At 40.7% G+C, this 25,072-nt stretch overlaps 1 protein-coding gene across 7 annotated transcripts in view; it reads right to left on the reverse strand.

Annotated features, from left to right (window-relative positions):
* Window positions 1–25,072, reverse strand: part of LOC131071396 (peroxisome biogenesis protein 12) — a 296,532-nt gene that overhangs the window by 170,057 nt on the left and 101,403 nt on the right. For all 7 annotated transcript variants that reach the window (XM_058007230.2, XM_058007213.2, XM_058007226.2 and 4 more), the window contains one exon: window positions 6,937–7,189. In XM_058007230.2, coding sequence (XP_057863213.1) covers window positions 6,937–7,189 — 253 coding nt within the window. The remainder of the gene's footprint in view (window positions 1–6,936; window positions 7,190–25,072) is intronic.

Consider the following 25,072-nt stretch of genomic DNA (forward strand, 5'->3'; position numbering starts at 1 on the left):
AAGGTCATCACATGGAAGGAATGTGCACTCTAAGACCCATATCGCTCCTGTCCCTCTCCAAGGGACCAGAGCGATATTTCCATTAAAGCATCGATTTCAAAAGACAAGCAAGTGTTAAGTTACCAAGAGGACTTAAAGGATGTCATTTCACGCAATGAAGATAATTGCAAGTTGGTAAAAACAAGAACAAGCTCACAATGATGAACTTCGCTCCTGTCCCTCAGGAAGGGACCAGGGCGATGTTGGATGTATTGATCAATTCATGCAAAATTTACGTAAGGACAATATGTTGCAATGTTCTGGAGGGTCCATGGTATGACAACAAGATGATAAACAAGAGTTTTGAACGTGAAATGATCATCATTTTGAGCATGGAGACTTGATCGCTCCTGTCCCTCTCCAAGGGACCAGGGCGATTTGCTTTGGATTCCCCGTTTTGCTTCAAGTTTAAGCTAAGTTAAAGATTCACAAGGTTATGCAAGGTCCATGGCATCGTTTGAAGATAATTTGCAAGGGTTTGAACGTCTAAACATCGCCAAATAGCGTAAAAGCCCCATATCGCTCCTGTCCTTTGGACAAGGACCAAGGCGATACTATCAAAACACTCGCGTTCCTTCAAAGATCAAGGCGAAGCAAGGTTAGGAAGTGTAAGGGACGATGTTTGAAGGACATTGCAAAGGAGATCGAAGTTTAAAAGTCGCCAAGATCAAGGAGAAATAATGGATCGCTCCTGTCCCTCTCCAAGGGACAAGGGCGATGGTCCCTTTAATACGTCCAAACACATAATGAAGACAAATGGAATAAAGCGCAAAGGACACAAGCAATGATATTATTCGCCTTACAATGGAGGTACGAAGGTCAAAGATACAAGATGAACATAAAGACATGGAGATCGCTCCTGTCCCTCTCCAAGGGACAAGGGCGATGTTAGACAAAACACATGATATTCTTTGAAAATCACGTTAAGACAAGGACGCACAAGGTTTTAAATGGCATTTGGAAGATGATACAAGGAGAGGATCGTACCAAAATGGAGAATTTCAAGCAAAAACCTTAGGATCGCTCCTGTCCCTCTCCAAGGGACCAGGGCGATAATGGTCATAAGATGCATTTGCTCGCACAAGTAAGAAATTCAAATTCGAAGGACCACCAGATGATCGATTTGGAACGTGGAAATGAAGGAGTTGAACGTTGAAAACACAAGAATCAAGACCAAGATCATGGATCGCTCCTGTCCCTCTCCAAGGGACCAGGGCGATGAGGTACGTCCCTTTCATTTTCATATTTTTGGCGCCAAATAAACATTTCAAATTTTCCTTAAAATGCTAAGTTCGATAAAATTGAAAATCCATTTAAACTAGCATTTAATGTGGCGTTAAACATTTATTAATTATTTTGCCTTTATTAAAATCGAAATTTGCAAATTAAAAAACGCAAGGCATTAATAGTTAATTAATTAATAAAAAATCGAATTGGAGCGCTCATATATGGAGGTCGGCCTTGTTATTTAATTAAAAATCATTTAAAAATCATTTGAAATTATTATATTTTACCAAGTCGGCCTTAGTAAATGGAGAGATGCAAGCGCTATATATAGGGGGGTGAAAACTATTATTTTCACATCATTATTTTATCCTTCCTTCATGCGAATTGAAAGAGGCGAATATAGTGCGAATATTATCCAAGGTGGCGTAGACACTTCAAAGGTGGTGCGAGTTTCATTCATCCAAGGGTGGCGCGCTTAGTGCGATTTCATTCCAAAAGTGGTGCGAAGCGTGCTTGAAGTGTGGAGTGCGAATTGCGTTGAAGACCAAAGTTGGTGCGAATTTGAAGACCACGCCTAAGGCGAATTTGCTAAAGACTTGGAGATTTATTTGTGCGAACTTGAAGATCCATTTGAGACCACGTCCAAGGCGATAATTGAAGATCACGTTCTATCCAGAGGTGGCGAAGTCAATTTTGAGGAGATCATATTGAAGATTATCTTATACCTCAATTTTGCCTAGGCAAATTTTGTTTTTGCATTCTAGAGTTAGCTCTCTATCGAGGTATGGCGATTTAATTGTTATTGCTTTATTCATTCATCGTCATATTTCAAATTTTGAAATTTTGATCCTTGAATTTCTCTTAGCTCAATCGTGGTATTTTAGGAAATGATAACTCTATAGACTTATCATGAGGTTTCCTAAAATTTATCTCTCTTATTTACGTTATTTATTGCAAAATCTATTTCTTATAATGAAATGTTGTGTAGGTATGGCGACCCCAAAGGCGGGAGCATCCACCAGTCGCTCGGCTCTCATGAAAGAAGATCAGAAGACCGAAGAAGTGGAGACCAAGATCGTGTCCAAGTGGAGCAACATTGGAGATACCAACTTGGGGAACTTTAGCACGAAGAAGTTCCGAGAGGTCCCTTACATCGGCAAGCCATCACCTGTCGCCCGGAGAATAATAGAGAGTGGCATCATTAAGGTGGCCGGTTTTCCTCTAGCCATTCAGTGCCACGAGTTGATGATCGAGTGTGCCCGTCATTACAATCCGCAGTCCAGGACAATTGTGTCCAATGAGGGAAACACTTTGGCGTACCTTTCAGAGGAAGCCATAAGTGAAGCCTTCCATCTTCCAGAGCACAGGGACATGATATACAAGAGCATTGAAGGAGCCAGATCAGTGTACGATGATGATCCAGATGCTTGCCTAAGCATAATCAATAAGAACTGGCTACTTAAGAGTCGTCCCCGTCTGAGCAAAGTACCGAACACACCACACAGGATTGATTTCCAGGAGGAGTACAGAGATTTGATTACCATGCTCAATAGAGTTACAGGAGCACCTCATGCCTTCTATTTTGAGAAATGGATGTTTTACTTCATCCAGGTGATTGTTCAAGGAAAGGGTACCATACATTGGGCTAGGATAATTAGCCATTGCTTGGACGTACAGTTGAGAAGACTCAGGGCAACTAAGTCCTTCCACATGAGTTCATACGTCATCTATGCCTTAATCAGGAGCGTTGAGTACGCAGGACTACCTCACAGAGGAGTGATTGGAAGAGGACCCGGCGAGGTCAGAGTTTGTGAATCCTATACCTACTTGCATCATCCACCAGGGAAGAACTACAAGTTAATCAATGATACTTTCACGATGAACATCACAAGGACGTTGCAAGGAGGGATTCACAACAGATTATCTCAGGATGCCCAGGAATTCATCAAAAGGTACGGTGCTTGGTTCATTCAGTTTCCCAAGTTCACTTACATTAGAGTGTATGGATGTCCTTTACCTCCATACATGTTGCCGAGGTACCCGACAGACAGAATTGTGTTACTTGAAGTAACAAGGCAGTTGGCAGCATATGTGAAGGCATTCAGACACAGACATCAGAATGGAGTTCAGGTACCTATTATTTTGGGTAATTCAGTTGAGGTATGTCCTAATGTCTTAGCCATGGATGACGCAGAGAAGGAGTTAGCCTTGTATCCTTTTTCATCTTTTGCTTGGAGGAATAGTTTTGATCCACATGGACATTTAGAGGAGACGGTCGGTAGAAGATTTAGACATGAGTACCAAATTGAAGATTTTATGATGAATCTCCTAGATGATCTCGAAGTGAAACGAAAGATACATTCTAGATTGCCTTTGGATTTCATCAGGAAATGTAAGATTTACAGAGTAGCCGACCAAGCTCAGGACAACGGCAGGCACATCCAATCTTCATATGATAGAGAAAGCAAAACAATAAGTTTGAATTGGAATGAGCCCGAGGCCGTGGATTTAGATGATTTGATGGCACCAGTCTTGTCTTGTACTCGCAGATGGGTAGACGTTCAGCATCAGAAGTTGAGAGAACAGGGCATAGCCATGTCTTTTACTTTGGAAGAAAAGCCAGCCGAAGGTGGAGCCAGTGTTAGTGAAGGCAATCCTAATCCTAGGAATTCAGGTGAAGGTAACCTTCGATGTGCCAGTGAGGGCAATCTCCATTCGAGAGGTTCGAAGAGAAAGGAAAGATCAGAAAAGAAAGAGCCTTCCAAGAAAAAGCAAGGTGCCAACAAAGATCAAACACCAGGTACTTCTTCCAGGCCAGAGGATAGAACAGTTCGAGTGGAAGAGTCCATGGAATCGATGGTACAGAATGACAGACAGGAGGAAGGACAGGCACAGCATGTTTCATCCGATGGATCTCTCCAAGACTATGATTTAGATAATGATAATGAAGTAACATCTCCTCCCAGACAAGAAGAAATAGTACATAAAGAGATTCAAGTTCAAGAGACAAGATCAAATATCCCAGATTGGTTGAAGGAAAGATTGACTAAGGTGATCGTAATTGAGGACGAGGACAGTGCAATCGATTTAGAGAGCCTCGTAGGACGTTCACATATGACAACAGAGAAGAAGAAGGCTACAAAGATGTCCAAGATGATTCGAGATGAGACTGGATCTAGAAAACTGCAGATAGCTACACCGGCAGCAGACAAATATGAGGGTGAGATCCTAGCAGAGGACTATCATATACAGACTATTGAGTTAGGACCATCCACAGCAGAGCAGACTTTAGATGATGCCACCGACACATTTGAGGCATTGAAGGACAAGCTTAGAGAAGAAGTGGAAAAGAATAGAAAGCTTGAGAGAGAGGTCGGTGCATGGAGGACATATTTCAGTCACATCAATGAACCTTTGGGACGTCAGGATCCAGTCAGATCACCATTGCAGGCATTGCCCCTTCAATCAATCAATGAAGCAGAAAGATTCAGGAACCTGGTCCAGCGTACATGTAGTTGGATGGATAGATCTCACACGGTGGCCATTGAGTTTGTTACAAGGATGTCGAAGATCACCCATCAGGCTATCCAAGTTCTTGAGATTATTCACAGATTGACGGCAACAGTAGCTGCATTTGCCCATACCAAGGACGTTGTCATCCCTGTCTTGAAAGTTATAAGACACACATCCAGAAGAATTTTAGCACAAGAGAGGATCTTAGAAGGTGATTCTCACAGTTTGTTTCAGTGGTCAACCTTACTCCATATAAAGAGTGTTCTCTTTGAGGACATCAGTGTTAGATGTGGTCAAGTTGAGGAGGTGATCAATCCGATCCAGGACAGAGTATTTGAGGTACTTCGTACCATTCTTGGCAGAAGGATCGAGGTCGAGACAGATGTGGATTTACAAGAATTTGAGGATAGAATCAAGATCATCTTTCGCAAGGACGCAGATGTTACAGATGAGCAGTATGATCAGATGTATGCCACCATGCTCCTGATTGATAGAACAAAGGAACTTGAACCTACTTGGGACACAGCTCTTCTAGATGCATTTGATCAGGTTATCCACTTAGAAGAGAGTATCAAGAATCTTCCCGAGATTCCAAGCACAGAAATCGAAGGAATCGTGACAAAATTCATTGCATATGCTAAAAAAGAGAATTGGAAAGGGAATAAGATTCTAGATGAAAGGTTGTTACAGATGACATGACGTCTTATTTCTCATTGGTTGATACCTCCTAGATTTTTGTGCCAAATTTAATATTTGGCTATGTATTTAATGTTGTTCAGTAAAAAGGAGGTCATTTGTAACAAACCCTAATTAGGGTTTAGGTGTCATGATCTTGTCCATTGATTTACTTTCAATCTGGACCCTTCATTGTAACTGGGGATGCTATTTATACCCCCATTTTCCATTTCATTAAGAGAGAGTTAATAGTGAAGAAGTGTGAGAGATAATAGTTAGAGTTAGAAGCAAATTTTATTTTGTAGCAAGATTGAGTCTTGAAGAGAGAAATTCAAGCAATTGTTGTACATGATGACTTGGAAATCAATAAAATATTGAAGTTATGGTGTTTTGTTGCAAATTTCTTGAGTTATCTTCATGGTTGTTGGATGTACTTGAATCACGCTCAATCAAAGTAGTTTGTTAATTTGAAAGGCTAAGTGTGAGATTTGATATTTGGTAGGATTCGCTATCCAAACCACTAGCTTCTTGCTGATTGTAGGAACGCCTTGCGTGGTCGACTGGAAAACATTTTGAGTCCTTAACCTTCAAGCATTTTCGCATCTAGGATATGTACCTTCGTAGTAGTGTCCTTGGTCTTTGATGCATTGAACCATTATTACCCTAGAAGATCGCACTAATTTCAATTGAGTTGTTACCTTATGGCAAAATTGAAGTTAGTTGAGTCTTGCCAGATCTCATTCATGCTAAGTCATTCATAGGGTTAGGCTAGATTAGACTTCCTTAAACCCTGTCCTTTTTCCATTTTTTGAAAGTTCCTTTTTAGTTTAGTAAAATCTTCGAGCTTTTGAATCCATAAGACGCCTTGAAGGAAACAGCAAATCACATCATACCACTAAAAAGCTTGTCCACACATGGAGACCCCACTAAAAGAACCTTGGAGTCCATCTAACTGATCCTTTTTGCAGATCTTCAGCAGTTAGAGACTATTTTCTCAAGAGAGGATAAGATGCCTGTCCGTATTTTATTCTGTGTATTACGACTGTGTACAAAATACACATCAACAGGCAGGCACATGTTTGAATTTTGAGGGGTCCAGGTAGGCATGGCTCGTAGTCTATATACAGCCAGGTTAAGGGGATGGTCTTATATGCTGCACAAACTACCTTGAAGTCTTAGCGCAGTTAAGTGCAACAGGCACTAGGCATCATGGACCTGAAAAGGACCTTACCTTTCCTAAAAGTATAAAGAAAACATTATTGATTCTATAACTTCCTAGCACTGGTTGAAGCCCATTGTGATTTATGGATCATTCAATCAGAAAGTCTGAAACAATTTCCAAATGTCAATTCATAAACAGAGGCTAAAGAGAATTTCCCAAACCAGCCACAATTTGTTACTTACAAGCTATCATAATCTGCTACCAATTGCAATCGTGACAACCCTATCATAGTAGAACTGAAAATTTTATGTGCTTCATACCTTCTTGTGTAGCATGTATCCATGGGTAGCAACTAGCTAGAAATGCCTTCATTTTCTTTACAATCTGATTGGAACGAGTAGTGTCTTGTTCTTGCAGTTCAGATATTGTGCTAGTATCTTCAACATTGTCAGAGAAGGAATCTCCTTCAAACATATTAGAATCCCCCCTTCCCCATAATGCTGCTTGAAGCATTGCCCCTCTTTGAGCTTTATATAGAGATTCTAACTTGGACTTGAAATAAGGCAAAGCAACCTGTAGCAGAAGATCAAAACATTCGAACTTAGAGCTAAAACAAATAAAGGAATGGAGACAAAAACAGGTGAAAATTCTTAGAGACTGTCTGTAGGATGGTTCATACTGCAAAACAACAATAATTGCATGCACATATATAGAAAAGAAACAAAAATATAAATATAATTGGCATTAGTTCTTCAAAAATAATATGTATGCAGTGGATCACTCTCTGTCTTGCATGGGTCACTGAGATTCATGGGGAGCCAAACCCACTCTCCTTAATCACAAACTAATAAAAACATTTGTCTCACATCCTTTCAAGTTTTTAATATCCCATGAAGCTCGATAGTTTTAAATTTACTGTATGTGATTTAAATATATAATGCAAGAGATTTTCAACAATCATAACAAGCCTCCAATAACTTCAGATGAATTAAATGATTGCAGTGTAGAAAGCAAGTTTTTGAATGATTATAACAGGTCCATGTTTAATGAAAAAATAGATATGACATTTAAACAGAATTCAAATATTTTTAATACAATTTTACATATTCATTGATCCCATTTGCTATTCAATCCATATGATTCTATTTGTGAATTCCAAAGAATTTTATTTGTTGTCTTCATATTCAACTAATTTTGAAGTTTTTCAATTAAATTCTCCAAATGTTGGAACTTAACTTTTGTTAAAAGAATTTGATAAACATTTCACAAATACATTTCTAGTGGCTGTTAATCAGAGCACTGGGAGGGAGAAAAGAGTAACTGCACCCATACAAAACTAAAAAGACAAAGCTTCAAATTAATACATCATAGTACCAACTTTATATTATGCAAATTACTATCGCAATTTATCCACAAAATTCTGCATATGACTGCTGAAAATCAATTTTCTGCTGCAAACTTCCAAAATACCATTAGAACCCAAAAAGGACCAGGAGTTGTAGATGCACAGTGTCCATTTGGATAAGGGTGACTACTCATGGATATCTTGCTTCCACTATATCAAGACAATATTTAACCCATAGGACCCACAGACACACCTCCAAGTCCAGACACAGAATTTCCTCCAATTGCAAACAAATCTTGGTTATGCGAGTTTGAAGGGGCTGCCTAGACTGAGCACTTAATATGGGAGCATCCCTCGCTATCATTTTAGCTTCCCCCCTAGCATTATATCAATTTAGAGGAATTGTAATATCCCACTAATTTTTTTTTTTGTTTTTTAGGCCAATAACAATTCATCCACAACAAATAACCCATTGAGGTTAGAGGAATAAACCAAACAACTGAAAGGGAACCCTTCCACCTTTTGTTCACCGAGAGCCCAGACTGGGAGGGTGAGAGCATACAGTGTTCCAGGGATCGTCAGCAACAATAATCAAACTGAAAATTACAATGCATGGGCGGCAAGCCAGCCCCTTCTGCTTATCCAGCAAGATAGAAACCAAACTCTTGGCGGTAAACCGACCAAGGGAAAATCACAAGGAATTGAAGTACAATCACTCTACCGCGTATTTTAGCGGGAGGACATTACATTAAACAATCACTCTACCGCATATTTCAGCGGGAGGACATTACATTAAACAATCACTCTACCACATATTTCAGCAGGAGGACCATAGCATTGAACTTATCACTCGACCACTTATTCAGTGGGAGGACTGATTACAAAACTGAATTACAAAACTTAGAAGGCGGCAAGCCAGCCTCTTCCACTTATGCAGTGGGAATTACAAATGAAAGCAGAAAGAAGGGATGATCAGTACTACTGAAACAACCTTACAATATAGAGATGAGATGAGAAGATTAATTGCAGATTTCTACAACATGACTGTAATTTTCTGTTACACTGATCTGCAGGCTGAAAGTACAGTTTCAGCAGCCTATGGAAACATCAAAAATCTCATAACTCATTCATTTTTAACCTGAATCACATGAAATCAGTCCCAATCCCCCAATATAACTCTAACGATAACATCCCAACCCAATTACCATTCAAACAAACCAATATTCATTTGGCACGCATCCCAAAGCAATTGCAAAAACCAACGCCATACCCTGGAAGTTCGATTTTGTTTAATAAAATCATTGCTCAATCAAAATAGCTAGAAACTCACACATTGTATCGCCATGGCATGGAAGGAAGAATGAGCCGGTACCCAGATGAATGGAGTCGCCTGGTTGAGAGGTATGAGCAAATTTCACTTTCAGCAGTCCCATGACTAGCAACCAAAAACAATCAAATCCAACATCAATCACTCCATAATCTGCAACTCATTAACCAATCTGCAATGGGAACACAAGGGCACAACTAGGTACTATATTGCAAGCACGAAACTGAGACTCAGCTAGGAAGCCAACTTTGAAGCTCAGATTTTCAGTAGCCAAACCGGTAGCATAACGATGCAATTTTCAGAGATACCAAAATGAGAGCCCAAGTCACTTATTTATAACTTTTTGCCAACCAAATTCACGTTCAAATGCACTCCAAATACGCCCAAACCAAATGCCATTCCATTTCATTCACATTTAGCATTGCATTTCATTTCATTTCCTTGCACAAGTTCGCCCTTTTTAATAAATATAAGTGTCATAAAATAAAGTGTAAAGTGGGCGCCCAACTATGACTTCCAAATAAAAAATATTACTAAGGCAATATACTTAGAAAATCGCCCATTTGCCTTGAGTTATAATTTACTTATTAACACCATGACGACCCCCTTGAAGTCATATGCAAATTTCGCCCAAATAGACTTAGGATAAAATTAATATTTTCTCCCTTCCTAAGTCGTCCATCCATAAAATAATCAAATATTAATACCTCATGCCTAAGGTATTAATATATTAAAATACCTTCTCAAATATTGATTATTGCCAAATTGAGCCGGAGACTTAAGTGCTGGAAATCACCAAAACTGAACTGAGTTGGAGCTCTGAACTGAACTGCCAAAAATAGTCATCTGAGCTGAGCTGCAGAATCCTTGCCAAGAATAGCACCAAAAAATGCTGGAAGACCAACTGCTCAAACTGACCTGCCGAAAATAGCCATCTGAACAGGCCAGCTGACATCCTACTAAAAATAGTACTTACTAAAAATAGCATACTGCTAAAAATAGTAAGTGTTTCCAAAGTGATTTTAACCACATTCTGAGCAACCGTCGCACTTACTAAAAATAGCAAGTCAGGAAAAAGTCACCCGATGCAGATGCATGTCGAACCATGTTGAAGCTCTCTGAAAACCCAGAAGGAATCCAGAATCCAAACTGTCAAACTCCCACATATACGCCCTGAAAACACCAAAGAATCCTCCTAGAAAATAGGAAACCCTAATTCTCCTTTCCAAATAGCCTACGAGTCTCCGGAATAGGCCAATGGACCACTGAATGCACATCACTAAGAAGGGGACATTATATCAAGACAATATTTAACCCATAGGACCCACAGACACACCTCCAAGTCCAGACACAGAATTTCCTCCAATTGCAAACAAATCTTGGTTATGCAAGTTTGAAGGGGCTGCCTAGACTGAGCACTTAATATGGGAGCATCCCTCGCTACCATTTTAGCTTCCCCCTGGCATTATATCAATTTAGAGGAATCCGACTGGATTCCCTTCTGTGGCCTCCTCCAGCATCTGTTTTGCATATATATATATATATATATCCTTGAGAGTGTTAGCAGACCCTCTTCTAGACCTATCGATATGCTCTTGGAGTAATGCAAATTGCAGATAAGGAAGGGATTTATTTTATGAAGATCAAACATGTATATGCTCAAGCCATATGCCAAGCAAGTTTTAACTCAAATTTGACATCAAAACTATTATCTCTTTAGCAAGCTGTTTGGACTATGAATCTGAGTTGATTGTTAAATTAAAATACTCTTCCTGGATGCACTGACAATCTAAAAGATACATATTGGATATGTGAAAATCACGCATGCCAGTACTCAGATGAATATGCTGCATTAATCATTTGGAGTGTCTTAGTGCAAATGTCAATGGCCCTGACAGAAAATGTCTTGTGACTCTCTCATGCCCCTGCCAAAATAGATTACAGCTTGTATAACACTTGCCTTTATCTCAGTCAATTACAGTCGTTAAGGCTCAATGGAATAAAACAATGATTCTATTAAAGGTCACTTAAAAAATTAAGATGACAATGATCAAACATAAAAATGAATCTGAAATATGGAAATCATGGGTTTTTCTCCTGCCTCCAGCAATTCTCTAAACTCCAGAATACAATCATAATAATAGTAAAATATTAACAGCAGGGATCCATTATTAATCAAACTAATTGGTAATAATTCTTAATATGGGTGATAAATATAAAAGTTGTGACTATTCATCCCACCATAAGGGATATAAAAGGGAGAAGGGATAATTGGTGAAGGCATCAAGAAATAGAATAAAAAAGAGAAATGGAAGAAGAGAAATAAGGCAATCGATCAAGGGCGAGACTTTCAGTTTCATAATTAATAAATCTAGTCAGCAGACATATATTGTTCAAGTGCTTGGTATGATGCATAATGGATAGAACTCTAATCTTTCTTACTTGTTATCTGGTCTTCCGCTTGATAGTATGTAGGAATGATAAGCAGTTAACTATTGTTGCTAATATATATTTAATAGTTGCTATTCTTGCCATTATGATATTTATGCATAATAGATTATATAAATATTAAAGACTCTTTAATACTTTAATCAACAAACTGTCTCATTATGGAGGGTAGAATAGAATACATAATAAGGGATGCAAGTAGCACATAAGTTCCATTCAAGTACGCCAACCCCAGGTGGGGCCAGGAGGCCAAATGAAGGATGTCATTCCTTGCTCTTGGGCTTGATGGAAAGGAATTAGATCGAGGCGCCTTATATGATTTCCCAAGAAACTCCATAATGGGGATAGGTTGTTAGGGAAAGTATTATTGAATCCCACATGAACATTATGTAATTTACTATGATGATTAGGATTCTCTTTATGATATTGTCGATTATATGTTTCCTCATCTTTCATAATGATAACTAACCTGGCTGCAGGGTCTAAATCAATACTTAAAGTGGCAAGTTGCACTTCCTTAATATAATCCATGCCTCATTTTGTGTTTCTAGGGCAAAATACAGGAATATCTCAATAGGGGACATTACAGACTCCTAGTCATGCATGGAGCTCAATGGTTGAGGACTGTGTTTTGATTTTATTTGCTAATTTTTGTGGATTTTTTTATTGAAGACAGAGGTATAGGAAAAGTTCACATGTGAGGTATAATACATTTGCTAGATGATGGAGGTGTGAATTTACTAGGCAAGTTAATTTGAATATGAAAGATTAAAGATGTGGGGAAGGGGTTTGTAAGTGAAGTAAGGAATGTTAGAGGATAAAGGTAGATTCAAGGATATATTTTTTGTGCCTACTTGCTTTGTTCGTTTCTACTATCTAGCTTGGGGGTTGTGAATAGGAAAAAAACGGGGATAATGGTAGGTGGGTTTGATTTTCAATGTGCAGAAGTCATGGGTGTGAGGTGGAAAGAATGAAGAAATTTGATAGCAGAATGGATGATGAGAACAGTTTCTGTGCCAATAAATAATGTTAATGTATCCACTTGGATGGTGTTTGTGGGCAGGGAGGAATGAGATGATGGATTCAATCCAACTACTAAAAAAGACAATGGACACTAGGAATAACATTCATGCCACCAAACTCATTTTTCTCACCGTGATATTTTTTATTTTATGAGGTATATTTCTTACCCTTTTGACCAGCCTTCAACCAAGGTTGGGATCCTTCAATAGAATTAACAGCCATCTCATGATTGTGCCATGTAGTTTGAGAGTTGTGAATAGATAAAAAGAGGGGATTGTGCTAGGTGGTTTTGATGTAACAGGTGTGAACTGGAAGAAGTGAAGGGGTGTGATAGAGATGAGAATAGTTAATGTGCCAATTAATAATGTCAATGTACTCACTTGCATGGTGATTGTGGTGGACCTGGTGGTAATGAAAGAGATATGCGTGTTGTCCATATTTTTGTATCCACAAAAATAAACAACCCCTTTAAAAAATTTATTGAAAATGAAAATTTTTTACTCTAAGGCTTGCTTCCTGAGGCAAAATTTCGCTTCTGGTTAAACTGGACTGATCTTCAATCCATCCTCAATCCGTGTTTCAAATTTCATCGCGTTTCAAGTTCATTTGCTATGTCTTTCCTTCAATTTCGGGTTTTTTTCTTCCTGACCGCAAGTGGGAAATTTTCCCTTTATTGCAGGTTACGAGTTTTCTTCTATTTTTGTGTTGTAGGGAAATTTTAAAACAATTACAAGTGCACTTTATTGTAAACTTGTAACTTGTAACTTACTTTTTATTTCCCACTTGCTTTTCATTTCTTTTTAGTTCTTGTAGGAACTTTTTGGACAAATTGCAAGTGAATTTAAAATTATAAGTTTAATGAGAACTTGTAAGTTCTCATAAAAGTTCCTACTTTGTGCTTTTAAGTTGTAATAGGGGTTTTATTTCCCTATTACAAGTCTTTTTGAGTTTTTAAAGTCTTTTTATGTTTTATGTTTACTTGTAATGGGAATTTTATTTCCCTATTACAAGTTTTTAAGTTTTTATTTCTTTAGTTGTTGTAGGGGTTTTATTTCCCCATTGCAAGTCGAAATACTCTTTGTTTTTATGCTCCTCCCTTAAAACCCTGAATTTGCCTTGGAAGTAAAAAAAGTGAAGTTTTTAAAACTTGTACAAGGGATTTAAAAACCCAATTACAACTTTGAAGGGCATTTTGCTACTTGTAGTTTGAAAGGAACAACCCGACCTGCACATTTGTTATCCCAAATTCGTTTTTGATGGCATTCTTCCCCAAAATCCGTCCAATATGCATACAAAATTGTTGGAAATCAATGATTCTTGCCACGTTTTTCACTTAAATCGGATTGGGCAAACACGTTTTGCATTTTTGAAGGCGTTTTTATAGACATTTTTGAAAACATCTTTGTTGGTTGTTACCACGTCTTGGAGCATGAAGTTCGCCTTCTTTCCACATTGCCAAACACGTTTTGTGTGTCCTCCATTAATGAATGTTTGAAGTCAAGTATACCTCTCTTTCTAAGTCGGTTTTGGTGGAAGGGTTTAAAGACAAAACCGATTTGTTTTGCTGGTTGCAATCACAACGTGGGAGTTTCCTTTCCTATTTAAAGAGCATTTCGGTTTCTTGCAAGTTCATTTGTTTTGGTCAAGGACATTCTTCAAGCAAGGTATGTGATTTTCAGTTTTGTTTTTCTTTTTCTTTTTTGCTTATGCTTTGTAAATATCTTGTTCTTGCTTGAATTTGGGTTTGTGAGAGTTCTTCCCATTTTACCCACATCTTGAATCCAATTTGGAGATTGCATTGTTTTTCCCCTTTGTATTATTTCCATCTACTTGCATTCGGGTTTTAAAAATCCGATTGCAAGTAAGATGGAAATGTTAGTTTTTCCCTTTGGTTGAAAAGACTTAATCCTCTTTTGCCAAAAAGTTTCAAAGTTCAAAGTTGTTATGAAGCCTATCCATTCAATTTCGGGTTTTCAAAACCCGGTTATAAGTGAAAGTTTTTCCCATTTTTCATGTGGTCAAAATGAAAAAAGTTCTTCGAAATCCATTCATGATCATCCGCACTTATTGTCTTTTGTCATTAGCTTCATTTCCCTCGTGCCAAAATCCCATTTTTACCACTTATCACACATTCATTCATTTTTCCCATTACAAGTTTACTTGCAATCGGGATTTAAAAACCCGACTGCAAGTATGTCTTTTCCCATTTGCATACTTGTAATGTGTCTCCCAAGATCCGAAATTGGTCAAAAGCTCAGTCTTTAAAGCCTCTTGTCTACCCATTCTTCCATTTTCAAAAGCCTTAGGGTTAGAGTTGAGTTTTTCCCCTTCCAAGAAGATCATATGGCGTTTTCAACAGATCGTGATGTTGCATTAACAATTCTGGATTTTCATCGCAGTGTTCCAAGTTCGTGTTCAATGACTGATTTGCCAACATCGTCTTCCCAAAAGAAGATGCAGTACAAATACGACAAGTATCAGAATGAGATCTCTCCTTCTCAAGTCTCTTCTTCATTGGATGAGATAAAAGATACAAAAATTCAGCACGTGGATATGTCAGACTTTCTCAAGAGGGTTAAGAATCCTATGGATCATAGCATTTAACGCTCGTTGGATAGTCATCTTCATCTTGCATCCTCCTTTCCAGTGGCTGCACTAGAACCAGAATTTGTTCTTGGTTGTGCCGCCCACTTTGATCAAGAAACAGAACTATTAGAGATGATGAGGGTGAGGTAGTTATCCGTCTTGATGCTAAAACTATTGAAAAGATTTTCAAAATACCCATAGCTCCTATTTATGTAGAGATTTCAAAAGAAAGTGCAACAGAATACTACATGAAGAGGGAGAAGGAATGTAAGCGTCATATCAACAAGTGGATTCAAGAACCTAGGACATGTCTTACCCTGTGGGCTAAGTTGTTTTGTTGTGATTTCAAAGAGGAAATTGGTGATACAATAACCCTTTTGAGAAGGATCATGGGTTTAGAGCATTCAAATGTCTTTGAACCATGGATGTACCAATTCATTGTACTTATCAGACAATCTCAGCACATCTTCTGGGGTGAAATCATTAGTGATGCTTTGTGTGAACAGCTTGCCAAAGTTCGCACCACTTTGGTGTTCTACATGAACTCATATTTGGTGTATATAGCAACATCACTGATAGGCTCGTGTTCCTGTCTCTTGACTTCTACAAATTGCCTGTATAGCTCTGTGGGGGTTATAGGGATGCCATACTTTCCCGTGAAGGCTGTTTTCAGCTTCTCCCAAGAGTCAACAGAAGATACCAGCAAATGGATAAACCAGTAAAAATGCGTCTTCCCCTAATGAATAAGGAAAAAGTCTACATGCAACATCTGCGTATTCAATTTGTCTATTGTGTAACGCATCTTCAAATATTTTGATATGCTCTTCCGCTGTCCTATTCAGGTCATTTGGATGAAAAATGGAAGAGAACCTGTCCGGGCTCTTGGGCATATCATGGTAAGCTGGAAAAATTAGCGGCGACGGGTTGTCTACCAACCATGTGGCACCATTTGGAGCAGGTGGATTGTGCACCATCTGTGGCTGATTTATCTGTGTTGTGATAGTAACTGGAGTTGCAACCGCTGGAACTGTAAAAACTGAACTTGCTGGAGCAGCAAACTGCTGATTTGCAGAGCTGGACCCACTGGGATCTGAAGTTCGGTGATAACTCTTGCGTCTGTAGAACTGAAAACCAGTGAATATTTCCCGCTCTGGGCTTGATTTTTGGACTCTTTCAAATCTCTCCGGAGAGAAAGATCCAATTCGTTCCAGCGTGAGTTGTCTTTGAAGTCAATTTTGTGGATTTGGTGCGGGGGCTAGATTAGCCTCTTCCTGATCTCTCTGATTCTGTTCGTCAACACGGCCAGCAATCTCCTGTTCTTCTTCAAGGATCATACACATTCGGGCCCAATCCGGATAATTCCTTTTTACTGACCAAGCCAAGCTATATAATTCGGTAACAAGGCTTTCTTGCTCGTTGCTAAAATCTAAATCCGGCTGTAGCATTGGTTGCGGATCCCCCTCTGGCTGAGGAGGATTAATGGGCAAGCCCATTATTAGCCATATTAGTGGAAGGGAAAGAAAACAATCGGATTTCCTTGAGAACTTGCTTGCGAATGGCAGCAATCCGTTGCGTTTCTAGATTTTCCCTGATCACAACCTCTATTGTCAAACCTTTCTGCTCTTCCTGGTTGATAGTGCGACTTACTTGTCTGAAAAGGGGATGATCTTCCTCTGACTTCCAAGCTAGGGATCGTAACTGATCCGCAATATATGACTGATTTAGTCCCTGATCTGGCTGTTCAAGGGGAAGGTTAAGTGGGAATTCATACGGCAACACCATACTGCATCCTGAGCTGCCTTCCTAGTATTTGTTGTGCGCGAAAGAGGGTAAAAGCTGATTCTGTTACTCTTCACAAGAGTAGGTTGATATGATCTTGAGCTAGTTGCTCCAAAACAGGCCCTCCTTCTAGCGCCAATTCTGTTGACGTGGATGAAATCGCATTGCTGCAAACTCCATACGGCCAACGCAGAATAGAATAGCCAACTGATTATCCTATCCTCTCTTGAAATAAGGGAATCCCTAATGCTATTTTCTACGTTTTGATCAAAGGGGATAACCTCAAGGTTTCTTTTGTCAGGTCTTGACTGCGGGATCTCTCAATGGCTTGATGTGTTTATGCTGGAAACACAAAGGGGGACTTACGTTTAACTGGCAATTTTATGGATAAGTTCCCCGGAACTTTTACGATCTTTCCATCGGATGATATTGGTTAATTTGATGCTGTTTTGGTAGGACTGCAGATTTCCCGAATAAAAAGGGGAGAAAAGAAGGGAAGGATAGAGAGGGAGAGAGAGACATGAACTGTAAATTCTAACTAAGACAGCAAATTCAGTCAAGCAGACAGACACCTCCAGGAAACTAAATTAGACATCATCAGCCATTTAGACACAATGCTTGCATAAACTTAGTGCAATCTTCAAAGGAGAAACTAGATTTTCATATTACTAAGTACGATATTAGAATTTCTACATTCATAGTATGTATTTGATAACCGAACTGAGCATAAAATGGTCCAGATTAACCATGCGGAAAGAAAAGCAATCAGCTGTTCTCTAATGGTATGGACTGTAAAGATTCTATCAGATGCTTGATTGAAAAACTGCTATGCAAAATAAATAGACATAACTGAAAACTTTCAAAATTAAGTGAAGAAGGAGACCATGCACTCACAAGGAAACTTGAAAATAGTCTTAATTCATTGTATTAATTCCTGCAAATTTCTTCAGAGCTTTCGCAACAATCCAAGAACTTCTTGCAAAAAAGAGGGAAAACCAGTCCCTTAAATAGGCTTCAAAAAGGATGAATGGCCTAAATTTAATCTAAATAAGTGGCCCAGATTCATCCATAAAGCATTGCTGCCCATACCCATAAATGGGAGACAAATATCAACAACTACCCCAAAATGGGCAATAACTACCCAAAAAGGGATAATTACAACAATTTGGAACAAATCAAAAAAGGTGCACAAAAGTTTTACAATTTGTTGACCAAAAGTCAACTGTCACCTTTTTGGACAAAAGTGCATTTTAAGATTTGGAAGGAAAAAAGCAGTTTTGAGAAACTACTTTCTCTATTTCGGTTTCACACTCTTTCTTTAGAAACTGGTCCTCGCCATGCAGGTATTCCTGCCATAAATCACGACCCGCTGCCCGTTCCTTGCGAACGTATTCCTCGAATTTGATACACAACTGGAAGAGTAGACTGAATGGAGGCATGGGAGGGTGGCGAATTTTGTACTGCATGCCCTCGAGATACTGATCCACGTGCTTTAAACCGTCCTTCCAGCTGGAGCGATTACGCTCGAAGCATAATATGTCTGAATGGAACTGACCAACAAAACTCAAGTCCCCAGCGGAATAGGAAACCTTATCTGCCCCCAACCTCTCTTCCCAGTCTGGCCGGATTACACTGTCGGACAGGTCATTTATCCATCCTGAAACCATTGATCGGAGGATGTTCTTACCTAGTTCTTGCATGTTCCCCAGAATTACCTCACATGCATCACTTTCTTTGTCAATAATTTCCTTGGCGTCGTTCTTCATGGTGATGGTCTAGTACCATTCTTTGAGAACGTTGATGCTATGAGGATCTAGGATGTCAGACAACGTGGGAATTTGCGCATGTGTCCAAAAAAAAGATCTCTCATGAGGGGAAGGGTAGAGGCTGCCACTTCGTGCATGTGAAGGGATTCCCTCTTTACCTCCAACAGCTTGACTAGAGTGAGCTCTCGATGGAGGGCCATTTCTTTCACCTTCTTAAGGATCTGTTCTCCCCTTTTCTTGATGTCTTGCATCCACTCCTTAACGGCCTTTGCGGTATCCCGAATTCTTTCAAATTCAGTCGTGGTCCTTTGTGCCAATGTCGTTGGGGGAATATGGGATTCGGAGGGATTGTGTAATGGCCGTAGGAGCTGATTGATGTATCTCTCGGCCTGCTCAGCACGGGCCTGATACATATCCTTTTCCGCTATGATCTCTTCGAGCTGCTTGAGTATGTTATGTACTGAATCTTTAAATTCCTCCTTTTCTTGTTCTTTGGTAGCTCGTCCAATGGGGACAGTTGTGATGCTATAATCTGCCAGTGTTATCTGATCTACTGGCATGTCTACAGGCAGGGTGGCAATATGAAGAGTGTGGTTCCTTTGCTCGTCCTTGGTCACTCTAGAATATGCCCTCGGCTTCTTCTTTCCTTTGGCTTTTGCTTGATCCATACGCGAGAAGATGTCCTCTAGATCGATGGGTGCTTTGGTGGCGGCCCTGTGCTGAGCTCTGGCAATCAGCCATTCTTGAGGTACTGCCTGGGTTGATGATAGGGTTAAGTCAGCATTCTGTTCTCCTACACTCTCAACCGACTACCACAAATTCGCAGCTGCCCTGCCACCGAAGGAGTGAAAGAGGTGTGAAGCTCTTTGCTTGCAGCTGAATTCTCCCCTATTTCGCTGAACAATTGCCCGACATCTTCATGCGAAGGTTGCTCTTCATTCTTCTCGGGCTCATGAGTTTCATCTATCTTTTGTTCTCCCTCGACGGTGGAGTCATCCTTGGCCGAATTGAGGAGTAGCAACTCGTGGCGGCTCTGTTGGGTAGGTTCATGCATTTTGATCCCCTGGGTGGATGGGATTTCTCCTTTTATTTGGTTACCCAGCTCGGCCAACCCGAGGGGTCCTAGCTCAGTATCCAATACATCAGGCGCAGGAGGATCATTGGCCTCAAATGCATCGATGTCGCTCTGGGAGGGCGGAGCAGGTACGCAATCCAATTCTATAACATCGTCGGATGAACTGGGATCTTTTGAGGATGAAGTGACCTCCGGCCTCTTTATCGGAATCTTCTCCCTTCTTGTTCTTTTGGACGTCCGAGTTCCTCTGCAAGCCTTAGCCTTCTTTCTTTTCTCCGATTTCTTAGTTCTTTCCCCGGGTGCACTAGACGTTCCTTCGTCTTCTGAAGACTAAGAATCGAGACCGCCCATTAAATGGTAAGTGAATTGGACTCCCTCATGAACTAGCCTCTCGATCTGCTGATGTAACCACTGATCTGTGTACCTTGTTGGGGCTACCATAACTGCTTCGAAATCCGTGATTGGGTCCTGGGACCAATCAACACCTGGCAAGAGATGCCATACTGCTTCAAATTCTCGGACCTGGAGGCAATTTCCTGAGTCTATGAGCTGATCTGAGACCCGACGGTATTCAAAGAGTCGCATCTGCTACACACTCAACCTAGAATATTCCCCTCACCTGACCTCGTAGTCATCAGAGCAATTCTTCCAATAGTCCTCAACTGACTCCTTTGCTCTGTATCTTCAACCATAGGCTCTTTTCGCTAGATTATCATGATCAAAGTATTTTCTTGGGAAATGGTCCTATAGGCCATAAGAGGCCCACTTTGCAAGGGACTCCTTTGCTAGGGTAGGGGTCCTCAAATGGACATCATGGCTGCCTATGATCATAGGAAATGCGAATCCAGCCTGCTTGCTTTCTCGAAGTAAGACGCCGGCGGGGCGTGACTGCCTTGCCACCTCCATAAGGATTACTTTGTCAATTGGATACCGTGGAAGTCGTGTTGTGCGTTGCACACGCTCCCTGTCGCCGACAGGGTCCCGCTTTCCTGTTTTGAGTTTTTTGATCGTTATCCCGAGGATCCAAGCAGAGTTTCTCGTGTCTCCTCGAGCGAGTTCGTGATCAGTCCATAAGCTGATCGGCGTTGGAATAATGAACCAATGAGTCCTCCTGACTGATCTGGCTTTCGGGCGTAAATGCCGAAAGCTTTGTTCCAAAATTTCAAGTTTAACATGATGCATCTCCTTTTCAGACCCCACGTCCAAACTTCGTCTAAAGTGAAGGTCTAGACATAATGTAAACACTTTTCGGACCCCAGGTCCAAACTTGGCGAAAGTCAAGTGAAGGTTTAAGCCGAATGCGCTCCTTTTCGGACCCCCGGTCCGAACTTTGCGAAGTCAAGTTAAGCAAAAACATAGCGCGATTATCCCTTTCGGACCTTAAGCTCCGAACTTTGCGAAGGCAAAGTAAAGCAAAAACATAGCGCGATTATCCCTTTCGGACCCTAAGGTCCGAACTTTTACGAAGGTAAAAGTTTAAAACATGAAGGCAGGTTTAAACTGAGTGCAATCTCACATTTCGGACCCCAGGTCCGAACTTTCACGAAAGTGAAAGTTTAAATATAACGCATATCACTTTCGGACCCCCACGTCCGAACTTTCGAAGTGAAAGTTAAAACTTAACATGGCGAACACATTTCGGACCCCCACGTCCGAAATTTCGAAATCCAAATTAAAAAAAATAACGTTGTGCGATCCTTTTCGGACCTCAGGTCCGAACTTCGGCGAAAGTGGAAGTTTAAAACACAAATGCGCTCCTTTTCGGGCTAAAGCTCCGAGCTCCGAAAGTCAAGACAAGTCAAAACAACGCGATCATTTTCGGACTTTAGGTCCGAACCAACACGGAGATGAGAGTTTAAACACAACGCGATCATTTTCGGACTTTAGGTCCGAACCAACACGGAGATGAGAGTTTAAACACAACGCGATCATTTTCGGACCCCAGGTCCGAACCTTCAGCGAAGGTGAAAGTTTAAAAACGAAGGCAAAGTTAAAAAAAAAACTAATGCGATCATTTCTTGAGCTCCGAGGAAAAACGCAGAGGGCAAAGAAACACAAGGAAAAACGCGAAGCCAGTTTAAACGCAGAAGCACGAAGGAAAACACGGAGGTAGGAGTGAGGCACGTTGATGAAGTCCGAGTTTCGGACCATTTAAAAACGCCAAACACCCATCTTCGGACCCCTGAAGATTAGGTTGCGGAGCTCGCATTTCCAACCCCAGCTCCGAAGTCCGCAAAACTTTTTACCGCAAAACCCAGTCTTCAACGCAAAACGCAATTTTAAACCACGGAACCGAAGACCGAGTAAAGCCAGGTTAAATCCGCAGCCTTCAATTTTGTCAAAATTCAAAGTTAAAAGGAATGCAATTCAAAATTTGAAAGGGCTCTCAAATCCGAAAACAAGGAGGTAAGATGCCACATTATCCTCCCATCAACCATTTAAAATTCAGATTGCTAGGCACAGAACTATGTGAAATTGATAAATCCTCTCTCATCCTCCAAACCGCGAAAATTTAAATAGGAGGGATAACCGTTGGGATTCAAATTTTGCAGGATCATCCGCTCGCCCCGCGCAACAAGGTCGGGCAATCACTCATCATTCGCTCCAATCAGGTAAGTACGCTTTATCGCGTATGGTCATTTAATAATATGCGAATCAAATAGGCAAATACGCAAAATTTGAAATTCTTGAAGTCTGCATCGCCGTTATTCGAACATCCGAAATTTAGGATTCATCCTCAAGGTTTAGCCAGAAGCTGCATCTCTTTTCAAATTCAAACTTCTCATATTTTGCCTCTGTTGAAAATTAATCCAAAAGTTCGAAAATGAGATTGCATAGTCATAAATCTTCAGGAATATGATGCTGTTAAAGTTAATCAAATTGTTAGCCAAAATGATATTTAAACTAATCCCGGTTTGTTGGAACACTTCTGTTATTATCTAACCCGCATTATCGTTCTTGTATCACCTTGTAATCTGTGTCTGGCTGTGCAGGATAAATGCCTAAATCAGCGGCAGAATCATCAAAAACACCCGCTGCAGCAGAAACCTCCAAATCAGACATCCCGCGGAAAGTTGAAAGAATGAAGTATCAGTATCAGAGGGGAAGATCAGTGGTGAGGTGAGAGGACCAACAACTCCCAGGGGTGCAACAGTGAATTATGCTGCACCACCTGAGTTCCAAAATGATCAACCTATGGAGGCTGGCTTTGGAGCACGTACACGGGAAAGGACTCAGGATATCTCAATTATGAACAATGATACCTTACCATCGGAGCCTACAATAAGCTTGTTCACCGAAAAGCTAGAACCCCCCCCTTTTCTATTAACTCTCTGAATCTTTGGTAAGAACTTACACAATTGCCTCATTGACTCGGGAGCTTCAGCAAATGTTATGCCCTTGTCAGTATGTAGTGCTTTAGGCCTGACCCCCACCAAGACTAACCGAAAGGTTACCCAGTTGGACAAATCCGAAGTAACTGTAGTGGGCGAGCTAAACAACATACACATGCAACTAACAGCTGACCCACGTATTCAGATGTACATTGATATTCAGGTGGTGGACATCCCGGGGGCCTATGGCATGCTACTCAGCCGAGATTGGACCCGCGTCCTGAACGGCTGGCTGCATTCTAGTTTCACCCATATGTGGCTACCATGGAGAGGGGTAGCAAATCAGATCCGGACTGAATCCGAACCTCGGCTCAAGCTGATGATTACGGAATATAATCAGGCTAATGAAACCCTATTCTTAGAATCAGACCTGGGCACATATAGGGCAGACGTCGGGTCAATGAACGAAGTCTTATTGGTACAATGCTCAAACCCAGTCCAAAATTTCGGACAGATTGCAGAGAGTTATGATAAGGAGGCCCCATCGCCAGAAGAAGGTGAGTTATTCGGCAGCCTCAGGGAATTCTTTTGCAAATGTGAAGGACCAGCGTCCCAGCTTAACTATCAAGATTCTATTGCGAATTTGCTCCTAACCAGTTGGTGCAGAGTTCACAATGCTGCCCATTCAGAAACAACTTGTTCACTATGCAGGGCAGCGTTGAGTCAAGCATACAAGAGACATTCAGAGGTGCTACAAACTCATACTCTCAGGCCAGAAGTCACCACACCCCCTGAGCGGCAAAAGTATGAAATTACAGGTCCGGCAACCGCAGCAAGCAAGGTTACCAGCCCAGATCAGACTTGGACCTGAAGGTTCGATGGCTCTAAATCCAAGAGAGGGGCTGGAGCAGGGGTAGAACTGATAAGCCCCACTGGTGAAATCTATTTAGCTTCCTACAGGCTACAGTTTCACTGCACCAACAATATAGCAGAATACGAGTCTTTAATTCACGGTTTGCTGTTAGCCACTAAAAAGGGAGCCCAGATCCTGCATTGTTTCGGAGATTCCGAAGTAGTAGTCAGGCAAGTTCGAAGACAATACACCTGCCATGACAAGAGACTCAGCCTTTACCGCAATCGCGTATGGGACATAATGGAAAGCTTTGATGCTTTTAACATCAAGACCATATTCAGGTCACAAAACCAGGTCGCTGATTCGTTAGCCCAGGCCGCAAGCTCGCTTGAGCCACTATCAATGCAAAGTTTGAAGAAATTTACAGTAGAGTTAGCCTCAGTTCCATCAGTCCCAAACAACGTTACTAATTTTCAGGTGTTCAATGATGACAAACACATCATCGACTTCATTACAAGCTCAGATGTATTTGCAACTCAGATTATAGATGAGGGAGAACCCCAAGAAGCCGAGATCGACATAGAGGGGGTCTTGAATCTTAGAACAAATACGATTCCCAAAGGTATGGTGCAGTTAGAACGAATTTTCGACTGGGACCAGCTCAAATCTCGCAAAGAAGGCACTGCGGAAGGAGGCGCCTGTGATAAAATTAATATAGGCACGCAGGAAAGTCAAAAGAACGTACTGATTGGCAAAGTGTGCACGCCCCAAGAAAGAGACGGAATCCTCAAAAATATGAGGGAATTCCCAGATATCATCGCTTGGGGGTATGAGGATCTCAAAACCTATGATACATCTGTGATAACTCATACCATACCCCTCAAGCCAGATTCAAAACCTTTCAGGCAGAAACAGCGTCCAG

Source organism: Cryptomeria japonica, chromosome 1 (genome assembly GCF_030272615.1).
Source record: "Cryptomeria japonica chromosome 1, Sugi_1.0, whole genome shotgun sequence".
NCBI classification, from domain to species: Eukaryota; Viridiplantae; Streptophyta; class Pinopsida; order Cupressales; family Cupressaceae; genus Cryptomeria; species Cryptomeria japonica.